Here is an 18,158-nt window from a genome sequence, read left to right as displayed (position 1 = left end):
TAGTTTCTGTTGAGAAGCGCTCCGTAGGACAGCTCTGGTACGTCGTATAGACCATAGCAATACAATCGTGGGCGGGATTTGGGGAACAAAATTGAACGAAAATGAAAAAGCGTATACACTGCTGCAATGTTGCTCCAGAGACACCGTCTGTCCCAATTCCTTTAAAAATTCTTAAGCATTGCTTGCCTCCTGGAGGAGGAAAGAGACTTTAATGGATAATGGAGAGGTCTGCCTGACTATAGGCCTGGCATGCTACCAGGCATGTCAGGCCTGTACAGAAAGTGTCCACGCTTTCTGTGCAAGCTTTCGGCGCAAGCTGCAGCCATTGGGAGGAAGTTCGAATATGTTCGGAGGGCCATCGCTTCATATGCGCGACAAGTTGCTCGGGAAAAGCAACATGGGTCACACAATCCGTGCGGCTGGCTGTGAGAGGAACACCCACTTAAACGCTGCGCCACTGAGCTGGTAGCGGTACGAGCACTCGCCGCCACCTATCAGTGTTAAGCAGAGAATTACAAATTCTGCATATAAGCGCATTAACCCACGGAGCTCCAAATGGGGTGCGGTTTGGTGGCCAACGCGAACTAATTTATGCAAACGCGCAGAATATACAGGCATAATCAACCACAAACGCACCAACAGAAACAGCAGTAGTGCATAATGCTTTCGCATTCATAACACGCAAGGAGACTTAAGTGCCCCCGTTAGTTTTTTTTCCACCAAGGCAGATCAAGAAATGCACCGTCTAAGTTGGACTGCCCTCTCCAAGAGTTGACCATAAATGCTACCCAGGCTTCTAGTGAGGTCAACCAAGCTGGGAGGATGGTAAGGTGCACTCCCCACCCTGTCACAAGTGCTAATCATGCGGGACAAGAGACATTGCGCGCTCCCTTGGTGACACGGAGCCGTATCTGACGACGCGCCCCGAGGGGCCGCGCCATGCAAGGATGCTTACAATAAAGATGTTTGCACTGTTCTCCGAGCGCTTCCGGGGTCGAGCGATGCGCCGTTCCCCGGAAATAAAGAGTGCCAAAGAGATCGGCTTTGCTTTCACCGGCTTTCGAAGGCAACACGTAGCAAATGGAAAAGGCAGTGACGCAGTCAAGCGTGGTCTGTTAAAACGTCGCGGTATTCGTCCACGTCTGGTCGAGGCTCAAGTCAGCTTTTCCACGGGCTTGGGTTTTATGGAGAGCGGTAAAAAAGAAAGAACTGGAGGTAACGACACTAAGCTCCGCCGTAAGAGTATTCTGCGATAGCGCTGATGGATTAATGCGGGTACATGCGGAATTGGTCATTATCTCATTTACATTCATAGATCCCTGGGAGTCTTCATATCTCTCCTGGCGCAGGGGTACAGTGGTTAAGCAATGTGCCACTGCCCTGCGACGGCAGGTGCTGCCAGTTATGCGGCTTGCGAGACTGAGGTTGCTCTTTCCGAGCAACCTCTGGCGACCAATCAATAATTTAACTGCCACCTGCCATGGTGGGCAGTTTGGTCACAATCCGGTGGGCAGGTTATGATGCTGCCACAGGGTCACATGACCAAGGTGGGCCACCTGAAAGCTCCTAGATTGTTTCTCGGGGGATTTTTTCGAAGCTTTGACGCCGACGACGACTACGGCATTTGTGCGACAATGGCGTTAAGGTATTAAACTGGGAACGCATCAGCGGTAGGAAACACTAAGAGATGGCCAAAGGCTTTGGTTTCAAAAGCTTTAAAAGCACGCAGCTAAAGGCCGTCACAATGCATGGTCATCGTGCCTACAACCTTAACAAACGAGGAGACGACTAATTCCCTTTGCTCACATTCACAGGCAGTAACTCATGTTCTTTGCTTGACCAAATATAAAACTACGCCAATCGGCAGATGGTGTTCGTGACCAGTATCTGAGAATCTTTCACTAGAGCTAAGGTTTTGTATTTACCTCGCTGTTGAAGCGCCTGCTCGAATGCTTCATTCCATGGTTAATAACACAGTTAAATGCAATTCTGATGTGGCGTTGCCCAGCCTGCCTATCTTTTTTGTCCAATGCTTTTTTTTTCGTTTATTTTACTTTTCATATCTTGCGCGGTCGCCATGGGCAACTGGGTCTACGCAGCTGTCAGTTAACCAGCATATTTTGCATGGATTTTTTTTTTATCTAGCGCATAACCGAGAGACTGAAATGAAATTCAGAAATCGCTCACGTACCTCTCGTAAAGAAGTCTGGAGGCTCCTGAAATTTGCATATAGACGTTAGAGTAACAACACTGGTGTAAACTTAGCGTTTTTGCTTTCTGAAACTTATTCGCATATACAGTGGGATTAAGGTCCTCGCAAGGTTCTTACAGGTTCTCGCAATAACCAACTGTCGGTACGTACCAAGAGTCGGTTGCCAAAGCTTTAAGCGAACAGATCAAGTTGATTACATCCAGGCTGCATCCATCGAAGAGCTCATCCACGCAGTAAAAAAAAAAAAATTCGCACCCTTAAAGGCATAGGTGCGGAAGAGGTTCTAAGCAGAGCGGAAGAGGTGCTAAAAGCACCTCTACCGCTTCCTTACTTAGTGTTGCACTTTTTGAAAATTGTGCGCTGATCAGTAACACCGTTAATAACCCATGCAGCATCTACATGCGATGGAGACGAGCGTAACAACTTAACAGCTATTCATGAAGGAGAGAGAGAGAGAAAAAACTTTATTATGGCAAGTGTGTTAGACCCCCTTGGGTCCCTGGACCACCGCACGGTCCCACTCTACGTCGGAACGTTCATGTGGTGTTTGTCCATGACGTCGCACCCCGAAGCACCGCAGCAAGCTGCGATGGCGGGTCCGGAGACGAGAGCACGACCTCCCAGTCCTCCCAACTTGATAACGCGGGCTGTCCCTGCGGGGGAGGATCAGCAGGGCAGCCGAAGAGGATGTGGGAGAGTGTGGCGTGAGGGTCGCCGCACAGGGTGCATGCAGGGGAGGTGCCACAGTAGAGAGATAGCAGCTGAGGGGATGAGAGAGAGCGGGTCTGGAGGCGTCTCCAGATGATCTGTTGGGAATGGGTAAGGGAGGGGTGTGGAGGAGGGTAAGTCCGACGGTCCAAGCGGGGCATTTGCGTGAGCTCTGCAAAGGTGTGCGCCCGTTCTCTCGAGAAACCTGGATCGAGGCCGTCCTGAGCCCGGCAAATCAAACCTCGGGCCAATTTATCGGCAGCCTCGTTTCCTGGATTCCCAGAGTGAGCCGGCACCCACTGGAGCTCTACCCTGCGTGGTAAGTTTTTGGTGGGGGTGTTCAACAACTCCCAAGCAGGGGCGTGAATCCTGCCTCTCGCGAAGTTGAACAGAGCCGTTTTGGAATCGCTAAAGATGTAGTTTGCATTGGAATGTACAAGGGCTAGGGCGATGGCGGTTTCCTCTGCCTCCTCAGGCGCACAGCCCGAGGGAAGGCGGTGTGTGAGGGGCTGTGCTAGGGCTGGATTGTAACCAACAGCTACAGCTTCATGAGTTGTGCACGCGGCGTCTACCCAAATGGCGTCCTGGGCTTGTCCATAATGCTTGTGTAGGGCCTTAGCGCGAGCCATGCGGCGAGGGATGTGGTACTGGGGATGAACGTTCCGGGGAAGGGGTTTCACAACGAGGGGGGTATGAATGTGTCGAGGAATAGCTATAAGGGATGTCTGATTAGCGGGAATGTTGATGCGAAGGGAAGCGAGGATATGCCTGCCAGTTGCGCTCGCGGCAAGTCTCAGATACTGTGTCTGGAGGTGCGCGTCTACTAGTTCCTGAATGGTGTTATGCATGCCTAGTTCAAGGAGCTTGGCTGTGCTAGTGCTGCGGGGTAAGTTTAAGGCTGCCTTGGTTGCTAGACGAATCATGGCGTTCACTCGCTCTGTTTCCATGTGGTTGAGCTTAAGATATGGGGTGGCGTATAAAATGCGGCTAAGTGTAAAAGCATGCACTACTTTCATGCTGTCCGCTTCGTCTAAACCTTTGTGCAGGGAGGATACGCGGCGTAGAAGTTGCAACACAGATTGCGTGGAGGCCTTGAGTGTTTTAAGGGTATGATCGTTGCGTCCTGAATCCTGCAAGTAAAGGCCAAGGATACGGAGGGTGGGGGTGACGGGGATAGGGGTTCCTTGTAAAGCGATTTGAATGGGCGAGTTAGCTGCAGATTTCGGTCTTATGAGGAGAAGTTCGGATTTAGAGGGGAGCATTCGAGCCCAATAGATGACGCATGAGCAGAGATGGTGTCAGCTGCTAATTGAAGAGTTTCCTCAATTTCTCCATCAGATCCATGAGTGGTCCATGCGGTAATATCATCAGCGTACAAGGTATGCCTTAGGTGTGGAATGAGAGCGAGTTTATGAGCTAGGGGGATGAGAGCAATATTAAAGAGAAGAGGGGAGAGGACCGCGCCTTGGGGGGTTCCAAGTTCGCCAAGTGTATAAGGTGGTGTGCTCAGCTCTGCTATGTGCAGGGAGGCAGTGCGCCCCGAGAGAAAGGCGCGAACGTAGTTGTAGGTATTTGAGCCTACCTGTAGTGCCTGCAGTTCTCGCAAAATGGCATCGTGTCGAATCCTGTCAAATGCCTTTGTGAGGTCAACCGCCAGAATAGCTTTAGTGAGGTAGGGGATCGTGTCATCAAGCACGTCATGTGTAATTTGTAGTAGGGCATCCTGTGCAGATAGGTGCGCACGAAAGCCCACCATGCTGTGCGGAAAAAGGTGCTTGTCTTCCATGTACGTGGTTAGTCGGGCAAGAATTATGTGTTCGAAGGCCTTGCCGAGACAAGATGTCAGAGAAATTGGTCGGATATTCTCTATGTTGATGGGTTTGTGGGGTTTAGGAATAAATATGATTTTTCCATGCTTCCAGGTGGCTGGGAGGGTACCTGACTTCCAACACTCGTTGAAGTGGGTGACTAGATGAGATATGGAGGCATCGTCAAGGTTTCGGATGGCAGCATTGAAGGACGCATCTTATCGGACGGGAGCCATTGAGCTTACCGTTAAAAGATAACTGCGGCCCGATGCGTGCACCTGTGGTTGTGATTTGCGCCGCCACGATTTGAACATTAAGTGTATTACCCAGCTCAACTACCAAGCTTTACTGAATATAATGTAAGAATGGAGAGGGGGGGGGGGGGGTCGATAAATGGTGTACATAAACGCGGAGAAAGTTGACGTGCAATATGTAATTATCGAACGCGCTGCTGCAGTTTGCTTCCTTGTCGAACCCTTTCACTTCTGTATTTCTGTACGGCTCACTCCGATGACGCCCAAGCATGGCTGCATTTCTGTGGCTAACATCGTATTCGCTAGTATCGCGTACCTGTGCGTGCGGATTTGCGGAGGTGCCTTTCTGGGGCTTTCCTTTATTTTTAAAATGTATGTAAAAAAAACGCGCCACCAGCATCATGCGTCCAGCAGAAATGCGATCTCTCTACAGACAGGTGCAGGGATGCCGTAAAAGGCATATCTTGGAATTCTAATCGTATGTGGTTCACCGTAATTCTAATGCATACTGAGAGCGGTCGCCGGCAGGTTTTTCTAGGGGGCTGTTCATTTCCGTTTATAATGCACGTACTACAGAAAAGACGAGCGCCAATGAAAGCAGTCGCCAGTTGGGCAGCTGTAAGTAAAGGATACCTGTATGCAGGTGTAAAGCAGTCCGCAGAAGGTTGGAGGTGTATTACATAAGGGGTGGATACAGACAGAATGAAACTTTATGTACAAAGATGTTATTCGTTAAATATGGCAGTTATGCAATTCGAAAATGAGGATGGACAGGTGGTTGCAGCGACGAAGTGTGGAAGGCCATTCCAGTCTTTGGCTGAGCGAGGAGAGAATGGTGCAGCAAACGTTGTGCTATGAGCCTGTGGACGGGAAGTTTGCAGGGGATGACCACCCTTACAGAAAACATTTTTAGATAGTCTATAGATAGTCCTTAGACTTCTGTCTATAAAGTCTTTTGACTCTATAGACAAATCCTAGAGAACAGTGCATAGTCCGTACAAATGCTATAGACAGACTATGAACCATCTATAGATTTACTGCCATACACTTCTAGTAGACTTTTGTGTACATACAGTCTGTAGACTGTGAATAGACAAAAAGAAATATCTATAGGAAGGCAAAAGAGTCTGTAAGAAGTCTACAGACTGTCTATAGACCATTTATATAAGGGTAGGAAGCGCCAGCGCTAAGCCGACGCCGCCTCAGCGCGAGATTTGCGACCAATGTGGCACTCGCGTAATCTTTTAACTAAGCCGTAGCCCATTCTGTTAAATAATTTTTATGGTGGGGTTCTGGCCTTGGCAGGTGAAAGCGCAGAGTACTTCGGTTCCTTGGACTCGGTTCTTGAAAATCGGACCCCGCCACAAATGTGTGGGCGTTGTTTGGGACATGCCACTTTGCCGAACCAATTATGGATATCAAATACTGTGATTTAAGATTGCTTAATTGCTAAATAATTTTTCTTTCGACTAATTCACGCTAGGAAGCATACTAATTACATTTCTTTTTTAAATTCGTATATATATGTGTGTGTGTGTGCGCGCGCGCATGCGTGTGCGTGTGTGTGTCTGTGTGTGCGTGTGTGTGTGTGCGCGCGCGTGCGTGCGCGCGCGTGTGTGTGTGTGTGTGTGTGTGTGTGTGTGTGTGTGTGTGTGTGTGTGTGTGTGTGTGTGCGTGCGTGCGTGCATGTGTGTGTGAGAGACAGAGAGAAAGACATCACCCCATCTGTTATTCTTGAGGATTGCAAAGTCACGTGGCCCGGTTTTGTCGTCGTCGTGTGCCAGTCTCCCCGCTACCTCCACGAGTTGCCGGCTACTGGCCTCCTCAAACTCAATACTCAGTGACAGCCGAGCCTCCCGAGAGTCATCCTCTTTCACCGACCGCTCCGCTTTCTCCAGCAAGCTCTCACCATCACCGCGTCGCCGCTCCTTCTCTGCCATGCGGCGGCGCCCCACACTTCCGCAAGAGGAGAACTAGATGCCGCAGTTCCTGAGGCGAGAACTGCGCCGCCAGCGAAATGTCAAAAGCCTCTTTTCTCTCCCGACAATGTTATTGAAGTTTTTGTAGAGGGCGTTTCTGTTCTGGCGCTCGTCGATACTGGTGCTGCAGTTTCTGCGATGGCCGCAGCATTTTGCCGCTCCTTGCGAAAAGTGACAACACCTCTTTCTGGATTCTCTCTGCGCACGGCAAGCGCGCAGCCTATTGAGCCGTCAGCGAGGTGCACTGCACGAGTCGTTATACAGGACGTACAGTACGCAATGGAGTTCGTCTTTTTTCCTACGTGTTCTCATGACATAATCTTGGGTTGGGACTTCCTCTCGCGCCATAACGACGTCATCTGTTGTGCTCGTGCTGAACTGGAGTTCTCTGCTCTCAGCGATTCCTCGTCGGCAGCTACCGCTTCTGCTGCTTCTCACAAAGCCGTCATTGCCGACGACACTGATCGGCCAGCGGGCGTTGCTGTTCTCGTGCCCATCACTTGTGACTTCCTTCGGGACGGAATCGTACATTTTACGCCATCGCCCATATTTCTCCAGCGCAAGTCACTGCCCCTACCTACCAATTACTCATCCTGTCAGCTGGCCTTACCGCGTTGTTTGTGACCAATCCGTTTGCGTACCCTTCCGCCGTGCGTCGGGGTGAGTGTCTCGGAACCGTGCAGCTCACTGATTTCATTGTCCATCTGGATGAGACTGACAATCCACTGTCCCTCGCCGTAAACGCCCTTAGCCCACCGGTTCCCGTTTTCGACACTTTGTCTTCAGACGGTTTCCTTCGCTCCATCGATGCAACCCTTCTTACCCCTCAACGCACTCAACTTCTTGCGCTGCTTCATCAGTTTCGTCCTTCCTTCAGTTCCCACCAATCCACTTTGAGGCGCACGTCGACTGTCGCCCACCACATCTACACCGGTGGCCATGCTCCTCTGCGTCACCGCCCATACCGTGTCTCTGCCACTGAGCGCTATGTTATTCAGGAACAGGCTGACACCATGCTTCAGAGTGGCGTGATTAAGGCCTCCCACAGTCCATGGGCCTCATCCGTGGTCCTCGTTAAGAAGAAAGATGGCTCCATTCGTTTCTGCGTTGATTACCGCCGCCTGAATAAGATACCACGTAAAGACGTTTACCCTCTCCCGCGTATTAATGACTCTCTAGACTGCCTCCTAGGAGCGGAACTTTTCTCTTCTCGCGATTTGCGCTCTGGGTATTGGCAGGTCCCCATGGCAGCCGAAGATCGCCCTAAAACCGCATTTGTGACCCCTGACGGCCTGTATGAATTTAACGTCATGCCTTTTGGCCTCTGTAATGCTCCAGCTACTTTCGGACGCATGATAGACAGTACTTTGCGTGGCCTGAAGTGGAAGTCGTGCCTGCGCTATCTGGACGATGACGTGGTCTTTTCGCCTGACTTAGAGACTCATCTGTCCCGGCTCAAGCACGTCTTGACCTGCCTTACGAACGCCGACCTGCAGCTGAACTTGAAAAAGTGCCGCTTTGCTGCTCGCGAATTAACCATTTTAGGCCACGTTGTTTCAAACCAGGGTGTCCGTCCCGACACCGCCAAACTTCGAGCTGTGAGTGCTTTTCCCAAACCGACTTCCATAAAGGAACTGCGCAGCTTCCTAGGCCTCTGTTCCTATTTTCGGCGTTTTATTTGGAACTTTGCTTTGATTGCTGCCCCTATAACTCAGCTCCTTGGCAGGAACGTAGATTTCTCGAGTTGGTTGCCCGCATGCCACGATGCCTACAACACCTTGTGCGCTCTCCTCAAAGCACCACCCATCCTGCACCACTCTGACCCGCAAGCACCAACCGAAGTACACACGGACGCCAGTGGTATTGAACTCGGTGCTGTGCTCGCTTAACGCAAGCCTAGATTCGAAGAATATGCGTCGTTACTTACGCCAGACGCACCCTGACTTAAGCCGAGCCCAACTACTGCGTCGCGTAAAAAGAGTGCTTGGCTATCGTTTGGGCCTTCCGCAAGTTTCCCCCTTACCTTTATGGACATCCTTTTGACGTGGGCTTACAAGGCACTCTTTCGCTTTTTGAGAGCGACTGCCTTAATTGACAGACTGTGATTATTTCCCTTTATTTCTCTCTTTCCTCTTTAATTCCCCTCATTCCCTTCCCCTGTGCAGGGTAGCAAACCAGAATCCTTTCTGGTTAACATCCCTGCCTTTCCCTCTCTCTCTCTCTCTCTCTTGACGTGGTCACGGACCACCATGCTCTTTGCTGGCTTTCTTCATTAAAAGATCCCTCCGGTCGCCTTGCTCGATGGTCTCTCTGCCTCCAAGAATATAACATACGCGTCGCTTACCGGTCGGGCCGCAAGCATCAGGACGCCGATGCCTTGTCCCGCTCCCCGCTACCAGCCGAGATTGACAGCCTCTCTGCCCTCGAAGCCACTGCGCCTTCGCTCACCATCACCCATAGAGTTTCTTACTATTACCTAGAGGGAAAGCTGGCAAGCCGTCTATGGGAGTTTGCATGGAGACCCCACGTGACCACCTCAGCCACCATGGGCGCTCAAAGCATCATGGGGCGGTGAGCTACTTGTTGCGGAACTGTAACTTTTGGCCAAAAAATAATAAAAAAATAAAGCTGTTTGATAGCTACAAACGTCCTAACATTCAATATTGTTACGGGGATGTTACGGCGGTAAGTCTGTGTTGGCGGCTGCTCTGAGATGGCCAGCACTCAGCTCAGACACCGAGGGCCCAGCTACCAACGGTCAACGTCGTCGTCGTTCAGCGCACCGCCACTTCTTCGTTCACGGTCCATCGGTAACACTATCCCCCTCGGCTGAAGGCAACGTCCCGGTGCGTGTTAGGCGTGCGATGTCGATGGTGGGTGATAGGGCTTGAGGCGAGCTACATGAACGACTTCGGACTTCAGTGGAGCGGACGTCGACTTTGGGTGCAGCGGCGTGATCTCATAGGTTACGTCGGTCACTGCCCGTAATACACGATAAGGACCTGTGTAGCGCGGCAGAAGTTTTTCACATAACCCCACACGACGGGATGGGAGCCACAGCAAGACGAGAGATCCGGCAGGGTAGCGCACATCACGGTGCAGGCCATCGTAGCGGTGTTTTTGAGCCTCTTGGGAGGCGGAGAGCTTGTGACGAGCAACCTGGCGGGCGGCGTCTGCTCGGGCGATAGCGTCATGCGCATATGTAGTGACAGGGCCGGCTGTGGGCAGCAGAGTGTCGAAGGGCAGTAAGGGGTCTCGTCCAAAGAGAAGATAGAAGGGTGAGTAACCAGCGGTATCATGGCGCGAAGAGTTGTAGGCGAAGGTGACAAAAGGCAAGCTTATGTCCCAGTCCCGGTGGTCGTCGGATACGTACATGGCGAGCATGTCTGTAAGCGTGCGGTTGAGACGCTCCGTTAGGCCGTTCGTCTGAGGATGATAAGCAGTGGTGAACTTGTGACGAACGGAGCACGAACGAAGGATTTCGTCAACAACTCGGGAGAGGAAGCAGCGGCCACGGTCGGTAAGGAGTTGACGGGGAGCGCCATGGTGTAATATGACGTCGTGCAGAAGGAAGTCAGCGACGTCAGTGGCGCAGCTGGTTGGAATGGCGCGAGTGATCACGTACCGCGTGGCATAATCGGTGGCGACGGCAATCCACTTGTTCCCCGAGGAGGACTCCGGAAAGGGCCCAAGTAAATCTAGCCCAACACGAGAAAACGGGTTGGTTGGGATGGGAATCGGCTGCAGGTGTCCAGACGGCAGGACAGCGGGCTTCTTTCGGCGCTGACAGACGTCGCAAGCGGCAACGTAGCGTTGGACGGAGCGGTACAGACCAGGCCAGAAGAAACGCCGGCGCACGCGGTCATACGTACGGGAGACACCAAGATGACCAGCCGTAGGTGCGTCATGCAGTTGTTGGAGGATAGTGGAACGTAGGTGTCGGGGAACAACGAGCAAGTGCTCAGCGCCATCAGGTCGCATGTTGCGGCGGTACAGCGTGTTCCCGTCGAGCAAAAACCGGGCCAGAGAAGTGTCGCGCCGGTCGGTGCTGACGCGGTCGATGAGAGAGGTGAGGGCGGGATCCAAGCGCTGTTCGTCGGCAATGTGGGAGAGGTCGGAGATGGAGAGGACACAGGCATCCGACTCACAGTCTGTAGAAGGAGGATCGACGGGATAGCGTGACAGGCAGTCTGCATCTTGATGAAGGCGACCGGACTTGTGAACCACGGAAAAGGTGTATTCTTGCAATCGCAATGCCCACCGGCCAAGACGGCCAGTAGGGTCCTTGAGAGAGGACAGCCAGCACAGGGCGTGGTGGTCGGTGATAACAGTGAATGGGCGGCCAAACAAGTATGTGCGGAATTTTCCAATGGCCCAAACAAGAGCCAGGCACTCGCGTTCTGTGATGGAGTAATTCTTCTCGGCGGAAGAAAGAAGACGGCTGGCGTACGCAATCACGCAGTGCTGGCCGCGTTGTCGCTGAGCAAGGATGGCGCCAATTCCGTGACCACTGGCATCAGTGCGAAGTTCAGTCGGGGCAGACGGGTTGAAATGGGCCAATACAGGAGGGTTAGTGAGGACGGCGATAAGGCTGGAGAATGCAGTAGCCTGCTCTGGTCCCCAGGAAAAAGGAACGCCTTTCTGCAACAGATTGGTGAGAGGGCGAGCGACGGCTGCGAAGTTCGGGACGAACCGGCGAAAGTAGGAACAGAGACCGATGAAGCTGCGGACATCGCTGGGCGAGCGGGGACAGGGAAAAGCACTGACGGCACGAACTTTATCAGGGTCAGGTTGTATGCCACTCGCATTCACCAAATGGCCGAGGACTTTGAGTTCGCGGCGGCCGAAAGTACATTTTTTTGAGTTGAGTTGAAGACCTGCGCGGCGGAAAAGTGCCAAGATTGACGAAAGGCGAAGCAGGTGGGTTTCAAAAGAGGGCGAGAAAACAATTACATCATCTAAGTAACAAAGACAGGTCGTCCACTTGAAGCCCCGGAGTAACGAATCCATCATCCGTTCAAATGTGGCAGGGGCGTTACAAAGGCCGAAGGGCATGACCTTAAATTGGTAAAGGCCATCAGGGGTGACGAAAGCTGTTTTCTCGCGGTCTCTTGCGTCAACAGAGATTTGCCAATACCCGCTACGAAGGTCGATGGAAGAAAAGTAGCGGGCACCATGTAAACAGTCCAGGGCATCATCTATGCGCGGAAGGGGATAGACGTCTTTCTTCGTGACTTTGTTGAGATGACGATAGTCGACGCAAAACCGCCAAGTTTGGTCTTTCTTTTTCACGAGCACGACAGGAGATGCCCAAGGGCTGTTTGAAGGCTCGATGATATCGTTGGCCAACATCTTGTCCACCTCCCGCTGGATGACCTGGCGCTCTGGTAGCGACACACGATAAGGCCTCCGGTGTATAGGTCTTGCATCGCCGGTGTCAATGCGGTGAGTCACTACCGATGTTTGACCCAGAGGAGCAGAAGCAAAGTCAAAAATGTCGGTGTAGGACACCAAAAGGTTGTGAAGATCCTGTGCATGCTCGGGGCTCAGGTCAGAAGCAATCATCGCAGAAATGGATTGCGGAACGTTGGACGGGATGTCGGGCGCCTGAGAGACAGTAGAAGGCGGTCCAGGTGAGAGAGCAGTGACGGTACAGTCGGTGAGAGAAGACAAAGTAGCAAGCGATATGCCTGCAGGAAGAACTTGTGGTGACAAGCTGAAGTTGAGGACAGGGAGGTAGGTGCTATTCTTGGTGACGCTCACGATAAGGTGCGGAAGAACAACATTGCGAGAGAGAACGACATCGGCGAGTGGGCAGGCAAGATAATCCCCATCAGGAACCGCAGGAAATGGTGACATAGGCAGATAAACGGCAGAGTCGGGGGGCAGGCGAGCGTACTCGGTGGAGCGAAGGCGGGGCGTGGAGCTTGAGGGTGTGTCGGCTGAGCTGAGAGGCAGGTCCAATCGTAGAAGGCCACTGGAGCAGTCGATAAGGGCAGAGTGAGCGGTTAGAAAGTCTAGACCAAGGATCACATTGTGAGGGCAGTGTTCGAGGACGGTGAACAAAACTGGGATGTTATGACCGGCAAGAGTGACGCGGGCAGTGCACAAGCCAGTGACGGCAGCAGTGCTGCCATCGGCAACGCGAACGGTGGGCGAAGCGGCAGGGGTCTGAACTTTTTTGAGGCGACGGCAAAAGGATGAGCTAAGAACCGAGACTTGGGCACCAGTGTCAATGAGGGCAGAAACAGGAACACCGTCCACAAAAACGTCGAGCAGATTACAGGGCGAAGGCTGGGTCAGTAGAGGATTTTCAGGTCGGGGCACCAATGCAGCATCACCTCCGGGAGCTGCACTGGCTAGTTTCCCGCGAAGCGGCCTGCAGAGGACGGTGAGTAACTGCGGTGCGGAAGAGGTGAGCGGGAACGGTGGGCTGTCGGAGAGGGAGAGCGGCTGGTTCTGCGAGGAGGCGGTGTGGACTCGGCGCTGGGTGGGTCATTCCGAGGCGTGAAGCGACGGGGTCCATAGTCATAACGACGGTCGACGTAGGGCAAAGGTCGGGGAGGTGCGGACCAACGGCTGCGGCAGTGGCGAGAGATGTGGCCTACGCGCGAGCACGTAAAGCAGATCGGCCGGTCGTCAGGAGTACGCCACTCATCGGGATTGCGATACCTTGTGTAACTTGGGACGAAGGTGTTGCGGGCCGTAGCAGAAGCGACCACGGGAGAGATGGGGCTCGCACTCCGTGGTTCGACGGGACGATGGCTAGAGGGCATGCCCAAGTTGGCGACCTCCTGGCGGACGACAGCTTGAATAAGGGATATTGTGGCCAGGGTGTTGTCCGACAAGGGCGCGTTGGTCGTAACAGGAGCCAGGGCCTCCAGTTCACGGCGCACGATGCGAGTCACGTTGTCGGGGTTTGAAGGCTGCCTCAGTGTCGGCAGATCCTCGCACGTGGAACTGGCAGCGGTGTTAGGCAGGCGATCAAAGCGGTGTGCAATGCGCCGGTGCTTGGCCTGCTCGAAGCGTCGACACACCTGCAGAACGGAGTCAACCGTAGAGCAGTCCCGGCATAGAAGAAGGTGGAAGGCATCGTCGGCAATGCCTTTAAGAATGTGGCCTACCTTATCGTCCTCGGTCATGTTGGGATCGACCTTTCGGCACAGTGCCAAGACGTCTTGAATGTATGTGATATATGATTCGGTGGCCGTTTGGGCGCGAGCTGAAAGTTCTTTTTTGGCAGCAAGCTGACGGCCAACTGGTTTCCCAAACAGGTCGCGGAGCTTCTGCTTGCAGGCATCCCACGTGGCAATCTCTTCTTCGTGGGTTTCGAACCACACGCGTGCGGTGCCGGCAAGATAAAATATCACATTGGCCAGCATCAGCGTGGCGTCCCACCTGTTGTGCTGGCTAACACGCTCATAGAGCGAGAGCCAGTCCTCGACATCCACGCCATCTGTACCGCAGAATGTGCCCGGGTCGCGAATGTACCCCGCACCTCCACCAAAAGATGTTACGGGGATGTTACGGCGGTAAGTCTGTGTTGGCGGCTGCTCTGAGATGGCCAGCACTCAGCTCAGACACCGAGGGCCCAGCTACCAACGGTCAACGTCGTCGTCGTTCAGCGCACCGCCACTTCTTCGTTCACGGTCCATCGGTAACAATATCTTGTCTAATGATTGCAACAAACGAGCAGAAAAGCATTTAAGTGCAAAGTTTGCCTAAAATAAGACATGACTAGCTTTCCTATTGGCCAAGTGATGAACACTAAAAAAACTATTATTTCGTAATTAACAGGCGCACTTTTAAAAGTAAATATGTTTTCAGAAAAAATGTTGTTGTTTAGATACTTTAAGAGGTTTTTTAATGGCATTTCGGAAGAGTAAAACCTTTTATTGGCGTCGTGTGTCGTCACGTCTTCACTACTATGGCTTTTGCACACTGCGTTCGCGCGAAAGTCGTCTGCGCACACACGAACTACGTTTTCGGAATGAAACGCCTTAGTACTGCCACTCTGTGTTCCCGAAAAACTACGACTGTGCCGCAACAAGTAGCTCACCGCCCCATGATGCTTTGAGCGTCCATGGTGGCTGAAGTGCAGCGCCGCCAGCTTTCCCTCTAGGTAGTAGTAAGAAACTCTATGCCATCACCGACCTGCCTTCAGAGCAGAGCAGAGATCGATGAATTGCCTCTCTTCTCAACTTTCTATCCGCTCCATCTACGGTTCCGGCATCCCGTGCACTTCGCCGCCAAGCTTCACATTTTGCCATTCGCGATAACCTCCTTTATCCGCATAACTATAACCTTGATGGGCGTTAATGGCTTCTCGTCATTCCTCGCCATCTACGCTCCCACATCTGCACGTGTTTCGACGCTGACCAGCAATGCGGTCACGCCGGTGTATTCAAGACATACACTCGTATCCGTCTCAGGTACTACAGGCGTGGCATGTACAACTTCATTCTCAAGTACGTCCGCTCGTCATGAGTCATCCTCGTCAAAAGGGCGTGAATTCCTACTTGTTTTAGCAGTCTCATAGTCAACCTATCATTTTCTTGAAATCGAAAAAGGTTCGCTGCTGCAATTGAGCCTCGTGAGGGTGCGCAGTTCCAGTCAATCCTCCATTTTGTCTTTTGGCTGCGCGCCCCTTTAACCGAGTATGGTTTCTTTTTTTTTTTTACTGTTGAGTAAAGAATAAAGAATTTTCAGCGTTGGCAGGTCTGAGCAGCGATGCAGCTCCTCTACCACCGTGGGACGTGTTCTAAGAGACGCTGAACTCAGCGTAGAGCTTTGCTTGCGAGGCATATGTCATGTCCAACATTACTGGGCAAAAATTTTGAATATCGGAAAACTGTAAGGCACTGTTATAGTAATATTGAAAGCCGTCGCGGTGGCTCTGTGGTTATGGGGCTCGGCTGCTGACCCGAAAGACGCGGGTTCGATCCCGGCCACGGCGGTCGAATTTAGATGGAGGCGAAATGCTAGAGGCCCGTGTACTGTGTGATGTGAGTGCACGTTGAAGAACCCCAGGTGGTCGAAATTATCCGGAGCCCTTCACTACAGCGTCCCTCATATACTTAATCGCTAAGGAACGTTAAGCCCCATAAACCATAAATAATGACGGTAATGGTCCATTCTTCCGATGCGTAACAAAGTCTTATTTTAAAGTTTTTGGTGTGGTTTGTTTTATGGGGGGCGTTTAACGTCCCAAAGCGACTCAGGTTATAAGGGACGCCGTAGTGAAGGGCTCCGGAAATTTCGACCACCTGGGGTTCTTTAACCTGCACTGACATCGCACAGTACACGGTCCTCTAGAATTTCGCCTCCATCGAAATTTGGCCGCCGCGGCCGGGATCGAACCCGCGTCTTTCGGGTCAGCAGCCGAGTGCCATAACCAGTGAGCCACCGCGGCGGGGGTTAAATTTGTTTCCATCGCTCGCATCGCGCAGTCAAGACTGCCATAGAAAACCAGTGGAGAACGCTTTTGGCGACAGCAGAAAAATGACAGCCTGCCGACGGAAGATCTGCATATATATTGATTGTCATAGTGAAATCTTAATATAAATAAAAAATTGTGTCATAAACTCCCGTTCAAAAATACTTTCGTCCAGAATTGTTTTGTATGAATGTATCACACTTAATCCTGCACCTCCACCCACACTTAGGTTAGGTCCCGAGCCAGCCTTTGTAATGTGATATTGCAAGAGTTGTCACACTAAAACCCCGCCGATGTGCGAGAAGAAATTCGTTGATCATTCCAGAGAAATCGCGTGACCTTTTGACGTCATCACAACCTGCCCACGGTGTCAGGTGGAACCTATGCAGCGCGTTGTCAGCGATTTGCACCCCGCTCCCCTGTGGCAGATGGAAATTAATTGATTGTAGGTCAAGAAAGCTCACATGACATTGTGACATCCTCATACACTGCCCATTGGGTTGTCATCATCATCATCATCAGCCTGACTACGCCCACTGCAGGGCAAAGGCCTCTCCCATGTCTCTCCATTAACCCTGTCCCTCGCCAGCTGCGGACACCGTATTCCCGCAAAGTTCTCAATCTCATCTGCCCACCTAACCTTCTGCCACCCCCTGCTACGCTCCCCGTCTCTTGGAATCCACTCCGTTGTTACCCTTAAGGACCAGCGGTCATCTTGCCTTCGCATTGCATGCCCTGCCCAAGCCCATTTCTTCCTCTTGATTTCTACTAGGATGGGGCTGTCAGGAACCTATTTTCTAGACACTGACCTATCGAAATCAAATATCAGAAAATAAAATGAGATATACTGCAGCTAGCGCTCTGAATATGGCGGTTAATGGACCGAAGATGACAAAAGACTGACACAAACATACACGGAATTTACAGCAGCAGCTGCGACAAATGTAAAATCTAATGCCATTGCATTCCTCTCTTAAAAGTGACTTATGGATCCCCATGGTCTTTGATTAATTAATTTTATATATCTCTGAAAGCCTTCAAATAAATAATTAATTTTCTAAAAATAAATCACCGCGAAAAATAGGTTACCATTCACTGATCTGGCAGTACCGCCTTGGAAAGCTGTGTGGCAGAAGGCTCCTTTTATAGTTTATAGTTTTTGGGGGTTTAACGTTCCAAAGCGACTCAGGCTATGAGGGACGCCGTAGTGAAGGGCTCTGGAAATTTCGACCGCCTGTGGTTCTTTAACGAGCACTGACATCGCACAGTGCACGGGACTCCGGAATTTCGCCTCCATCGAAATTCGACCACCGCGGTCAGGATAGAACCCGCGTCTTTAGTGTCAGCAGCCGAGCGCCATAACCACTGAGCCACCGCGGCGGACAGAAGGCTCCTTTTGTATAGGTCGTTATGTCACATGCGCAAAACACCTGCCACAATGCTACTAGCGTCAGGCTAATGAGTTCATCAATGCCACGGTTAATAAATATATTTTACCTTCCTATGGCTCGCCAGCTGGCGCGTTTTGGAAAGCAACATATTTCGCGCCATTCCTTGTGCGGTCTCTTCGGGTCTGAAGGAGTTACAGAAACGATGGAGGCGAACACCAACAAACATGTTTACAAGGCAGGATCGCGGCCATTTATCAAAAAAATTCCGAGCTTGAAGGTAAATGAAAATGTCGATTACAGAAGGTGACAGAAAATGGCAGTTGTCCATTTTGTTGCTGATTATCCGTCGTACTCCTCCAGATTCTTTTGG

At 51.7% G+C, this 18,158-nt stretch overlaps 1 protein-coding gene across 1 annotated transcript; it reads right to left on the bottom strand.

The window, feature by feature from the left end:
- Positions 1–402: 402 nt before the first annotated feature.
- Positions 403–15,304, bottom strand: LOC149336772 (uncharacterized). The gene is made up of 5 exons (XM_089554230.1): positions 15,229–15,304; positions 13,634–14,516; positions 6,779–6,938; positions 2,192–2,216; positions 403–491 (listed from the first exon to the last, which is right to left on the bottom strand). Exons 1-5 carry the CDS (start codon positions 15,302–15,304, stop codon positions 403–405), a joined length of 1,233 nt encoding a protein of 410 aa, XP_089410356.1.
- Positions 15,305–18,158: the final 2,854 nt, after the last annotated feature.

Source organism: Amblyomma mixtum, chromosome 7 (assembly GCF_055824585.1).
Source record: "Amblyomma mixtum isolate Tamu chromosome 7, ASM5582458v1, whole genome shotgun sequence".
Taxonomy (NCBI): domain Eukaryota; kingdom Metazoa; phylum Arthropoda; class Arachnida; order Ixodida; family Ixodidae; genus Amblyomma; species Amblyomma mixtum.
Note: the sequence above shows the minus strand (reverse complement) of the source record. Positions and strands in the feature narration are given on the sequence as shown.